Below are 13,330 nucleotides of genomic sequence, written 5' to 3'. Positions count from 1 at the left end.
AGAGAGAGAGAGAGAGAGAGAGAGAGAGAGAGAGAGAGAGAGAGAAAGAAAGAGAGAGAGAGAGAGAGAGAGAGAGAGAGAGAGAGAGAGAGAGAGAGAGAGAGAGAGAGAGAGAGAGAGAGAGAGAGAGAGAGAGAGAGAATCAGAGAGAGAGAGAGAGAGAGAGAGAGAGAAAGAACAGTCTCTAGACGTCACTGAGAATGAGAGGTCAGTGTTTTTCATCAGAGCTGGCTGGGATCACGCACAGGATTTCCCTCCCTGGTAACACTTGGTCACACAAATATAGGCCCAAGAAACAAACATGTTTTTGAGGAGCGGTAGAGGAAAGGCCAGACAAAAGAAGCTGTGACGCAACCACTCAAAATAAAAAAGAAAGATCACATCCTATGGCTCACCAAGGCTTTCTTACAGACACAACCTTCTGTTTGGCCTGTGGCAGGATGTTCCTTCACCCACGCACACACACACACACACACACACACACACACACACACACATAGACACACACAGTCACACACACAAACACAAGCATGCACACACCCACACACACACGCACAGACACCCACACGCACGCATGTACGCATGCACACATGCACACACACACACACACACACACACACGGCCAGACAAAAGCATGGAAAACCTGTACAAAAATATTATTAAATATAACAGGATAATAATTACAATGATCGGAAAATGAAAACATACAAAGATTAGATTCCCTGACTTAAACTTGAGGTGGTATTTGAGGTGAAATTATGTGCCAAACTTTGTATCCAGGGCATGAATTGACACCATCTTGTTTGTCTGTCTGTTGTTGATTTTTGCTCAGTAAGACAATGCAAATGTTATATTATTCAAAGTCAAAGAGCTTTTATGAATATACCACAGCCAAACTTTACTTTCCCCAAGTACAGTACATTTCTATGCCAAATCATTAACTATCACCGTTATTTATGTAACCCCTTTTTTACATTCTCCAACCTTAAAAACATTAGACAACAAGGCAGAGGCAACCAATAGGACCGTTTGTTTTCAATTTTAAGTCAAGAATGTCAAGTATATTTATTTGTATAGCCCTGAATCAGAGTTACAGTCTCAAACGGAATAACATGCTTTACTTATACGGCCCCCTAAATTTCAAAAAAGTGGAGGATTTGAATTGATGTGATGCGCCTTTCCCCCAGTGTTTTCAGTCACTTTACGGCTTCCGTTGTACTCTTACGGCCACTGTCGTACTTCAATTCTAGTCTTATAGCTCCCCCTATTGTTATAGTTCTATATAGCTTTCACTTATGTGTGCCTTGGTATCAAAACTAACCAGCAAATATGTTATTAATTTAAAACCACCGAATTATTTTGGATTTTACTCCAAATAACTGCTCAAGCCCATGTCGACATGTGTCATGTTGTAATACGAAGGAATAAAGCCTGTGCCTGAAATACAAACATTTGCATTAATACGCTATATCAATAGTCTCTATAATATGCCTATATTGTACTTTATTACTTATCTTTAATTTTAATCTCTCATTTGCTTTGTTCCTATAATAACCTATAATGATATAGATCTACCAAATTAGACACCAAATAGCCAGCATGGATGAATAAGAACCGTAGGAGCTGGATGGAACAAAACAATTGAAATGAACATCTGGCCTCTGTACCGTTATCTACCATCAGAGGAGATATTCAAATGAAAACAAAGGAAGGACAGTTAGTCTGACTGGTCATGAGTAATAAGCAATTAATTGCTCACCAGAAATGTTCCAGACTGGAATGGTTCTGGACCCCTGGTATTTGGATTTAGCTTTATCTAAAATGTACCTAGGTGCATTGATAAAATAATATATAAATTATAATAATATACATATAGGCAAATGGAATGATTAATTTACAATTACTATCCTCTGCAACAGACTGCTCAAGTGTAAAATAATGTCTTATGGTAGTATCATTAAAACATGTTTCAGAAAGAAGACATTTCACAATGCTGACTCACAGGGTTTATGTATATATCATTTATTAACCAGAATTCCTTTTTACAGAGCAGAGACAAGATTCAAAGGAGGACCAGACGAGGAGTCTCAGTGATGGTGTATCTGTTGGAACTGCAGTCCGCAATAACCACAGGTCCCCACGCGGGTGTCTTTATCCTGAGCAGAAACACACGAGGAAGGAAGACATTAGTAGGATAATATGTGCATGGGGTACATTTAATTCAAAGGCCTCAAATGGGAACATCAGATGATTTCCACGTTGTAAAAAAGTATAATTTCCATGTTTTTTCATCGTGTGTGTGTGTGTGTGTGTGTGTGTGTGTGTGTGTGTGTGTGTGTGTGTGTGTGTGTGTGTGTGTGTGTGTGTGTGTGTGTGAAATCATCTGCCCAAAAATTTCGACCCCTTCCCATGCATTTCTCCAAAGCCACTCCCACAAACAAAACATGTGCTAGCTTTAGTAATAGGTCTGCCTTTCAACAGATATGACAAAAATCCATCTAAAATATTGCCACAGATCTACCAGGTCAATGTATACAAGAAAACAGTAGTAGGAAATCTGTAGGGACATAACTGCTTAACGTAGACTAGAGCACAGATGTAGGCTATCCAGTGGTTGCAAAAGTACAAACATTCTTCACACAACTAGAAGTACAGATACTTGTGTAAAATAAGACTCAAATAAAGAAGTTGAATCAGTACTTCAACTTTTTCTAAAGTAAAAGTGGAAAAGTTCAGGTTCTGGAATGTACTCAAAGTATAAAAGTAAAAAGTAGACCTCTTGATTTTTCTACCAACTGTTACTGAGCAAAGCTAACAACCTTACGTCATATTAATAATATATTGCAAAGACGTAAAGTGATCGTCTTCTTTGAAAATGTAAGGAGTAGAAAGTACATATATTTTTGTTAAAATGTAGAGGGTACAAGTAGAACTTTTTTTTTTAAATGAATACTCAGGTAAAGAAAAGATACCTGAAAAGGATACAGTAACGAAGCATTTGTACTTTGTTACTTCCCACCTCTGAGGCTATTTGTAGGGACCAATAGAGTTAAAGTAGACATTAGTATCTGCAGAGATCTATCAGCCTAATGTAGACTAGAGGACAGTGGTCGGCCATCTGTAGGGACTAACCAGGTTAATGTAGACTTTGGGGTGACCCAGGGCTCCTCCACCTCCATCACAGGACACCGTTCGGGCGTGGACGTCAGTCACTGACTCTTCTGCAACCAACTTGATTGCAAAATTCTTGTTCACCTACATAGGCACAATATAAATTATACAAATTACTGGTTCTTGCTCGCTCACAAAATGGACTGAACAGAAAATACTGACATCTAAAAATGGTGTGCGTGAAATGACACTAGTTTCATAAAAATGTATGTATGTATGTATTCCAATTATTGAGTGTGCTAAATGACTCATGTTACTGAAAGTGGTAGACCTTTTCATAGTTTGAACGGTCATAATCGTGATCAATAACCTATAACGTTAAGTGACCTTAATTGTGGAAGCCAAGGCTCCCAGCTACGCAGCTTCCACACACGCGACATACCTCCTTCTGTCTGCCGACGAACCGAGCTCGTCTGGGATCGTGCTCATCGAACACCTGAGTGAGAGAAAGATTCAGAGTCATACAATACAAAATGCATTACATATATACAATAGCATCGAACTGTCATTTGGGATTTAGGCTAGCTGGTATTGAGTGACGTTTTTCACTGATGTGAATGTCATCAGGCATTTCTGAACGAAACCCGTACCTGGCCAGTGTGGGTTATTGCCTCGCCGGTACGTGAAACATCAACGCTGTAGCGATGTGCAGGTACAGCAGACAATTTCAGAGGGGAAACGATTAACTTTGCATTCTTGCTGAAGGACAGCAACCTGCCCGCAATGGCCGCCATGTTTACAATTGACTTGTGTTTCCCAGACTGCCTTGCAGCACAGACTTCCTAATTTGACTTCAAGGCACTCGATTTGTAGTTTTTATATATATATATATCTCTATATATATATATGTAGTATATATATAATATATATATGCTATATATATATATTCACTTTTTCTATTTTATTGATGGTAAGGACTGAATAGCATAGGAATATTGGATGATAAAAAAATGTACAATTTACCGGAAGTAGTATCCGGCGTACCGGAAGCATTCTGTGGTACTGGTTGTTGGCGTCGGCGAAGTCTGTGCAGATAGAAGTCATGCTATTCGTCTGTTCTGTGGATTATTAAAACACGATTCCAGGGGCGTACCCCTGTCCAATTATATCTTCTGCTTTTAGAAAGGTTTGTGGTCCATTTTTGTTGGTGGAATACGTCTCTCCAAAGTTGAAACGTTATTATGTTGTTGATTTTCGTTCAAATGGCCTTGAACATTCAACGTGCTTGCAGTCTTTTAGTATCAGGGGCTTGTATCCAACATATATTATGTTGAGTCAGGAGTTGACAAAATAACAGCTCACATGTGTGTCTATATGGTAGATACCAATATTTCGATTTAAAAGGCCAGTCACTTTGTTATGGTCAAACCCGGTGGTGTATTATGTCTATTTCTAATGTCTAACGTCCCTATCTATCATTTTCGCATTGACGACATGAAAGTCAAAACCTAACGTTACTTTTTTGTGTGTTAGCCCTGAAACCATTGCATTGACAATGCAATGGTTTCAGAGCCACAGAACTGCTAGGGTCAATTATGAATACTATCTACACTTGACTTTACTTTCCAAACAAATGTCTTTCCTCATCACCAACATACCCAAGAACTAACAAACAAGTCAGTGTGGAATATAATAACCAATGCAATAATTTTGCATCAAGAGTAGCAATGCACTTGTCTGTATGATCAAATAAGGAAAATCACATTGTAACCCCTGTGTGCAGGTGCAGTCACCATGGTGTCCTTCCTCTTCAAGCACCTGGTCACTTCCTTCAGGATGCCCTGGTTAGCCCTGACGTCAGCCTCCACCACTTCCTTCAGGGTGCCCTGGTTAGCCCTGACATCAGCCTCTGCTCAACCAAGCTGTTGCAGAAGCCTGTCCACCCTCAGCACGGCAGCCTCCAGCAGACTGCTCTCCTCACCCGCGGGCAGCAGCCCCGGCCAACCAGCCCTGTCCGGATCTTCCTCCCGGTGTGGAGCCACCCTGCTGGGCCGCTGTCAGCAGCTCATCTGCTTCCAGCCAAGCGCAGGAATGAAGACCAAGACTGCCCTGAAAAGACGCTGCAAAGACTGCTTCATCGTGCGACGCAGGGGACGCTTGTTTGTGTTCTGCAAGACCAACCCCAGGCACAAGCAGAGGCAGGGCTGAACCATCAGGGAGAATAGTGAGATGGGTTGTTTAAGGCCATGCTTGGTCAGATTTGACTAAATGTAAATGATTTCTATTAAAAAAATAAATAAAGTATGTGTTTCTATTATGTGCAATTTGTTTGTATTATGTGTGGATTTCTTTAATATAAAAATATAGTGATTGTAACGTTCTAAACCCTAACCCTTTCCATTTATAAATGTGTATTTTATATTTGTAATTGAAACGCAACCTACTTTGAATTCGGCCTCATTAATCGTCTCTGCTCAGCAAGTTGGTAGACAAACCACACGAGGGCGCCACTGCTTATTTCAAGCATTGGGAGTCCCTTCACCACGAGAAAACTAGAAAAGGGCTTATATTATTCAGCTTAAAAGTTTCGTCTTTTTTGTTGCGATTGTGAAACGCCATTTGTGATGCTTTGAAGGTATCTTGATCATGTTTGATTGTTAAGGTAAAAATATGGTATTCATGTTGCAAAAAACGATGTAGGCCTATTTTAGAAATATGTTGCATCATGGACAAGTGGTTTGATTATTATAGGTTTTTGTCGGAATGGATTTTTGGACAGGAAGACTCAATAAAAAAATTTGACTAAATAAAAAAAACGCGGTTAGTAGCGGTTGGATCAAATGTGGGAGGAAACTAGGCCTATGTCAACAACAGATAAACCTACCATGGAAGAGTTTAGATATCTGGCGGACGTTGGTTTGTTCCACTCAGTTAAAGCGCATGAGAGACGGTTAAGTGAAGTCTCATGCGCTCTTGAGTTCTCTCTGTTCGCTCTATGTTACATTTAAGGGATACCGTTTTCCTACAGCTTCATCACGTTGTACTAAGGATGGTGTGTGTGTGTGTGTGTGTGTGTGTGTGTGTGTGTGTGTGTGTGTGTGTGTGTGTGTGTGTGTGTGTGCGCGTAGCCTACACGAGGACATGTGTATGTAGGGGTATGTGCGCTGGAACCCTTGCGCATGCGCCTATCTACTTCTGTGCTGTCGGTCTTGAGCGAACGTCAACCTCCGCCCAATCATATGTCCCATTTACACCAGACAGTTCATCCAGGCGGCTGGCCTGCGTTTAGCCAAGCCTGACTCGAGCTGGACCATCTGCATCCTACTAGTTCGCTGGCATTATTTGACATCTGTTGGTTCAGCGCCGTTTTGTCCCGTTTCTTTTTAGAAATGAAGTTGACACACGGGGTAGATGGAGATTCCTCGGAACTGGATCCCCAGTCGATAAATCCCTTCGTTCACGATGTCAAATTTAGCCTCGCAGACAAAATCAAGGTAAGACTTAATGAGGGCAGTCGTCGCCCATTCACCTGTGAAGGATCATCCGAGTGTTGCTCAGTCACCTTCTCTGTGTCAGAACGGAGCTCGCTGCTGCTCCCTCGACGCATTGATTAGCCTGCAAACTTTACGCGTGTCAAGATGTTTTCACTGGGAATTCTGTCCAGCTTGATTCAAAACGTGTTTTACCTATCGCATATCTGCGAATTGTCAAACCAGCAGCGGTTCAGAATATGTTGAATTCCTTTTGGTTGATCATTTATGATTTAACACATTGATCCAAACGGTTGTTGTTGGGTTATGTGCATCCAGTATAGCCACCATCGACACACACACACACACACACACACACACACACACACACACACACACACACACACACACACACACACACACACACACACACACACACACACACACACCGAAATAAAACACTTCTTTACTCCTGTGTGTGTGTCCATGTGGAACGCAATGTGGGTGTGGCACCAACTGTGCTGTGTAATATACGTGAGTTCCTCACCTGGAGTTCTCTCTTTAAGTTATTCATGCAATTTGGCAAACAAATCAGTAGGAGCTGGCAGGGATGTTGTATGTTATTGTTATATTGTTTTCACAGAACGAATTGTCACAAGAGAGCATCATTAAAGGATCAGCCAGATAAATACTGGATGATTACTGATGTATACCAAAATATTAACAGACTTATTGCTTCTACATAGAAATGTCTGAAGAACTGTAATAAAAACAATTGGAATACTTAAGTTTTAGCAAACAAGATCGACCTAGATTAAGCAACACAGCATTCTTAGTGTCTCTAAGTGCTTTTTTGTGTGACCCTAGAGTAAAAAAAAAAGAAAAGTCAAACAGGATACACTGGTTTGGGACTGTGCCCCTGGGGAAGCTCATGCACAGAACACATTCTATAGGCAGGCTGAGGAGTTGGACCTGAGCTGATGAGTGGAAATGCCAACTACCTGTGCACAGTGATTTCCCATCGCTCCTCCACCTTTTCAGAGTCTCTCACTCCGCAACCCACCACCACCACCACCTCCAGGGTATAACACGCTGGGTGTGGTTGTGTGTTCCGTGCAGCAGTGTGTGAGTGTGTGCACTTTGCAGTCCAGGTGGAATTGGTCGTGTACCCTTTGCTATTGAGCATTGACAATTAGCCCGGGGCAATTAATGTGTACCCCTGGGGGCTGTTCTCTCCACTGGAAGCAGATCAACTTTCCAAGTTCCCAGAGTGTGGGCGGTTTCGGGCAATCGGCGGTTTGAAATAATGATCAGAAGTGTTTTGAAGTGGACAGAGAGAGAGAAACAGGGAGAGAGAGAAAGGGACAGAGAGGTAGAGAGAAAATGAGGGGTGGAGAGAAAGAGAGATGGGGACAGAAACAGAGAGGGGAAGGCGAGAGAGAGAGGTGAACCGAGAAATAAGGAGAGGGGAGGGAGATTGGAGTAGGCAAAGCAAGATAGAGGGAGAGAGAAATGTAGCCAGGAGGGAGAGAGAAAGATAAAGGTGTTGAGAGGTGGAGAGAGAGCAAGGGATAAATACAGTGGGTGAGTGAAAGGAAGAGAGATGGGGTTGAAAGTAATCAGTTAACATGAAGTGAGATACCTGCCTGATTATTATGTCATTTCCTTTCTTGTTCCCCTAAAAGGTGTTATTTGCAAGATTGTTGTCACCTTTTTCCTGCCAAATGACTTTAGCATTTCTGCAATCTCTCTCTCTCAGTGACGTCTAGAGACTGTTCTTTCTCTCTCTCTCTCTCTCTCTCTCTCTCTCTCTCTCTCTCTCTCTCTCTCTCTCTCTCTCTCTCTCTCTCTCTCTCTCTCTCTCTCTCTCTCTCTCTCTCTCTCTCTCTCTCTATATATATATATATATATATATATATATATATATATATATATATATATATATATATATACACGACAGGGGGGGCTGGTGCAACCAAATGCTTTGACAACCAAGACCAACAGTGAAGGGTGATCTGTTAGGCAACCTCCTCACTATACTGCTTGCAATACCCCTCCATGGGTTACTCGTGGACTGCAATAGAGCTCATAGTAGACACAGAAGGACTTCACACTTAATTGCACTTTAATTGAAACCACAGTTTTGGCCTCTGCATTAGCCAATCGTGAAACTGAACTTAATTTATTTAAAAACCCAAAAATGTAAACAATTATAAAAACACAAATGTTTCAGATTTGTTTTGCACATTACATTAAAGTCAAATACAAACATTTACAACTAAGCATAGCCTTATTACCAGTTTCTTATATTTAGTAAGTGCCACAGAATACTAATTTAATCGCATAATCTGTTCATTATCAGCCATCACAATATCGGGCAAAATATCCTCAAATATTGTTTTTTTCATAATCTTGCAGCCTAAAACATCATGTTTATAAACCCCTCATTGCTGTTCTACTATGCTTTTATTTATTTCAAGATAGTCTGTTCCCTTTCTGCTCTAAAATATAAATTATTAAATTACATATTAAAAATCAATCCCTTAAATTGCTGGTTTCTGTATTGTGGATGGTTATTTTTTGACCACTGTAGCTGCAGACTTTTTGCCTGTCTAAAAAAAGCAAAAATCGTTATCTGGTTCAAATATTTATCCACTTCCCACAAAAGGACATTGTTCTCAGGTAACTGAACACTGAAAAAGACCTGCACTTCAAGGGACAGTATTTATTCATTTGTCAGTTCAAGCTAATGAAAGATGGAAAAAGCTTTCTCTATGCCTGGCAAGCCCAACATATGGCAGGATCTGCTCCCTCCATCATCAGGAAGGTCTAGCAAGAAGAGAACCAGAGCACCATGCTCTCTCCCCCTGGCCCTCTCTCCCCCCTGGCCCTCTCTCCCCCTGGCCCTCTACCCACGTGTGTGTGTGTGTGTGTGTGTGTGTGTGTGTGTGTGTGTGTGTGTGTGTGTGTGTGTGTGTGTGTGTGTGTGTGTGTGTGTGTGTGTGTGTGTGTGTGTGTGTGTGTGTGTGTGTGTGTGTGTGTGTGTGTGTGATTGCTAAGATTGCAATATAGCTGTGTGTGTGTGTGTGTGTGCATGCTTGTTTGTGTGCATGTGTTTGTCTGCACTTGTTGCAATGTTTAAAGGCAATAATCAGCTTCGATAATGCACGGCCTAATGCCTCAAGGCATCCATGAAGCACTAAGTGTGAATGGCATTGTGTGTGTGTGTGTGTGCGCGCGCCAAGAGGAGGAGACAATGGCACTGTCATGGCTCCCCAGAGCCTCCTGAATATTTCACACAGCGGGACTCTGCCGGGCGCGTCCCTGCTTTTCACTGAACACTCAGCGAGCCTCTGCCTGTACGGCCTCTGTGTCACTGTGCAGCCCGCCCTGTGTAGCTTCAGCTCCGTTCCCAGAACCTGGTAGACCGTATACACTCCCTGGTGCCAGTTGAAGACCTCAAACACTCCCTGGTGCTTCAAAAAAGACCCTCGAAAGGTGATCTGTAGAGAGCGTGTGCGGGCTGACTCCACAAAAACAAAAGGTTAGAATATGGTAAATGCCCATCCCCCCATATCCTCCTCCTCCTCCCCTCCTCTCCCCCACTGGAGAGTGCCCTGGGGTACCGCAGACAGATAGATGTGTTATCCTGTGGAAGAGGAGGAAGAGGGGGAGGTGGTGGGAGGCGTTAGAGCCTCATAAATCAGCCCCATTACTGTTTATTTATTAATCCACTGCTGCGGTGTGCACCTGCGCTCGGAAAGAGAGAGAGAGAGAGAAGAGAAATGGATGCTTGTATGGATGGAGAGAAAGATGGATGGATGGGTGGCGAAAGGTTGAGTCCACTGAGATGATTGTAAAGAAAGACATGAGGATGATGAAATAGAGAAAGTCACATGGAGGTATGGTATTGTGCTGCTTAAAGCCATGACCTTTTATCCCCCCGTTGTGAAGGACCTTCTTGAGTTCCCATGCACGCACGCACGCACGCACACACCCACGCACGTGTGCGCATGCATGCAAACACACTATATTTTCCTCATTATGGGCTGAGGGAAAGGGCATGACATCCTGTTGCAGGATTCACTCACGCACACGCACTCTACTGTACTCATTAAGTAGAAAGAGAAAGGTTATGACATCCTGTTTCATTACTAAATTTCAGGAACTAAAAGGAGAGAAAGCTCTTCCTTTTTATTTAGCTTTTCCTCCATTCACACGCAAATTACTTTTCACTTGGCCAAAAAGAGTTATGAAGTTTATAATCATCATTATCCAATTCATCTTTATTGCAATAACTCTAATCGTAAGTGACTGACCCATTGTCAGACTCTAGATGCTTGAGAGGCTTGCTGTGTTCAAGATGATGTGTGTGTCTCCGGCATATCTGACATGCCGGACAGCCTCATTCCTGGCGGTTTGCTGAGGAATCTTTCTCCCAGTCTCCCGCTCTGCGTCTCTCCCTGATGGATAGCTGCTTGTATCTTCCTGATGTCTGGGAATCAATTTGCCCCCCTCCCTCCCCTCCTCCCCCTCCTTCTCCCTCGAGCCATGCAGTCGCCATGAGAACGCACAGACTGATAACCATTGGGGGGGGTGGGGGCGGTTGTTGCCATGAGTATGCAGAGAGCATCGGGGACATGGTGGATGTATGGCGTGTGTCACATGTAGCCCACAGGCATTCAGAGAATGTCACACTCCCAATGTTGCTCAGCTTTCTTCTCTTCTCTCTCTTTTCTCTCTCTCACTCCCTCCCTCCCTCCCTCCCTCCCTCCCTCCAGATTGGGTTGATGTCGGTGACGGTGTTCCCGGTGCGTCTGCTGCTGACGGCGTTCTTCATGCTGTTGGCCTGGCCCTTCGCCTTCGCCGCCTCCCTGGGCCGCTCGGTCGCCGCCGTGGAGCCACAGTCCTGCTGGAGGAGGTGTGTGTGTGTGTGTGTGTGTTCTGTGTGTGTGTGTGTGTGTGACTTCAGTAATTAAAGCGGAAACCAAACCCCAAAACCTATTACAGATAGGTAACATAGTCATGCTATTGATTCATTCCAAATCTTGACCTTATTGCACAAATTGTTAAAAATGTCTACAATGTAAATATGTACTCAAGTTGCCCTCTGTGGCAATTTTTGTAAAGATGTTTATCTACAACCTGTTATTATGGCACCCTGCAGGCTGGTTGACATCTGCCTGCGGGCCCTCATGCGATCCTTGTGGTTCTGCGCTGGCTTCCACTGGGTCCGGGTCAAAGGGCAGCCCGCCCCCCCCCTCCCAGGTGCCCATTCTCACCATGGCCCCCCACTCAACCTACTTCGATGCCATCCCGGTTACCATGACGATGAGCTCCATCGTCACAAAGCTGGAGAGCATGAGCATCCCTGTGTGGGGAAGTAAGTGATTGCTCTTATATTTTCTCATGTTAGATGTTGGTCCTGAATTAGTTCTGTGTCGGTTCTGTCAAGGGCATCGTTATGGTTTCAGCTTTGGAGGGGATGATGTGAGTGCAAGAAGTGCACAAGCCACACATTTCTTGCAATTTTTGGGGTTGGCAACTACTGTATCAGAGGTTCCTGAACCGTTACTGATCTGATAATGTGTTGAGCTCAAGAAAAATTATGTTGCGGCTAAATTTTTACCTTAAAATATTCACACAACCAATCCAATGGGAAACACATTCAAGTGTAGCACATCTGTGAAAGCTTTCTCTCATTATACTGGGGTTTGACCTTCACTCTCTGACATTATGTTTTTCATATATTATATATAACATTATATACACTACCTGTTAGAGATCAACAAGCTCTAGCGCTTCCCTCTCCTCTCCTCCACTCTCCCTTCCTCTCTCTCATCCCTTTCGACTCCACTCTTCCACTCACCCTCCCCCACCAACCATATCCTTACCCAGGAACCAAAACCAAACCCTACTGATGAAAATGTATTTATTTTAGGACACGTCTTGACAGCTAGGTCATGTATTTAATAAAGCATGATCATTGGAAGAAAAAGGCAGTGATTTACCAAAGATTTTCGAGGAGACAATGGATGACATGATTATTTTAGGGGAGCTTTCCCATCATGGGCAGACAACAAATAAAACAGAGGGATGAAGGAAGTGCGCCACCGTGTGGAGTTAAGGATTGGCCATGGCTGAATGAGCCACGGCGGGAGAGGCCAAGTTAATTTGCAATACACTATGAGGGAGAAGTGGACAGCAGTCTGCAAGGATGCTAAACAGCATCTAAGGAATCCACACATCAAAGAAGTCTGGAGATTAGCGTGGCCTCGGTGTCAGACTTGGTGGCTGCAGTGGCGATGCAGACGACCTTCACCCCTCTCAATTCAGAGAGAAGACGTGAGCGATCTATAGGTGCAAGGAGAGCTTGTGTAAATGCCTTTTTAAAATCGATTAGGAACAATGAAAACAAGGTTGTATCATTTGTATCTAATTATCATTACAATTTTTTTTTTTCCACGACACCTACCCAATGGTACCAACCCTATCCCTAGAACCAAACCCTAACCCTTCACTCTACCCATCCCTCCCTCCCCTCCCCCAGCTCTGATCAGCTACATCCGGCCAGTGCTGGTGTTCCGCACTGACCAGGACTCCCGGAGGAAGACGGTGGAAGAGATCAGGCGGAGAGCTCACTCCAGTGGGCAGTGGCCCCAGGTACCACACACACACACTTACACACACACACCCGCATGCAGGTATGGTTGCTAAAGCAAACACTTGCTGGGTCACCCATGCTGACT

The 13,330-nt window shown here is 43.3% G+C and overlaps 2 protein-coding genes and 1 pseudogene across 3 annotated transcripts; 2 read left to right on the top strand and 1 right to left on the bottom strand.

Moving 5' to 3' along the window:
* Window positions 1–1,998: 1,998 nt before the first annotated feature.
* On the bottom strand, window positions 1,999–3,923 carry ndufs6 (NADH:ubiquinone oxidoreductase subunit S6). The gene is made up of 4 exons (XM_084490204.1): window positions 3,762–3,923; window positions 3,554–3,607; window positions 3,133–3,255; window positions 1,999–2,156 (listed from the first exon to the last, which is right to left on the bottom strand). Exons 1-4 carry the CDS (start codon window positions 3,903–3,905, stop codon window positions 2,088–2,090), a joined length of 390 nt encoding a protein of 129 aa, XP_084346330.1. The 5' UTR covers window positions 3,906–3,923; the 3' UTR covers window positions 1,999–2,087.
* Window positions 3,924–4,174: 251 nt separating this feature from the next.
* mrpl36 (mitochondrial ribosomal protein L36) lies at window positions 4,175–5,425 on the top strand. The gene is made up of 2 exons (XM_084490205.1): window positions 4,175–4,297; window positions 4,895–5,425. The coding sequence occupies exon 2, from the start codon at window positions 4,906–4,908 to the stop codon at window positions 5,317–5,319; it is 414 nt and encodes a 137-aa protein (XP_084346331.1). The 5' UTR covers window positions 4,175–4,297; window positions 4,895–4,905; the 3' UTR covers window positions 5,320–5,425.
* Window positions 5,426–6,442: 1,017 nt separating this feature from the next.
* Window positions 6,443–13,244, top strand: LOC311373426 (lysophosphatidylcholine acyltransferase 1-like; annotated as a pseudogene). The gene is made up of 4 exons: window positions 6,443–6,605; window positions 11,363–11,502; window positions 11,749–11,964; window positions 13,132–13,244. The product of its transcript is annotated as a lysophosphatidylcholine acyltransferase 1-like (transcript).
* Window positions 13,245–13,330: the final 86 nt, after the last annotated feature.

The sequence above is a fragment of the Micromesistius poutassou genome, assembly GCF_964030765.1.
Source record: "Micromesistius poutassou genome assembly, contig: SCAFFOLD_5176, whole genome shotgun sequence".
Taxonomy (NCBI): domain Eukaryota; kingdom Metazoa; phylum Chordata; class Actinopteri; order Gadiformes; family Gadidae; genus Micromesistius; species Micromesistius poutassou.
The sequence above is the reverse complement of the archived record's forward strand: the minus strand, read 5'-3'. Positions and strand labels throughout refer to the sequence as shown.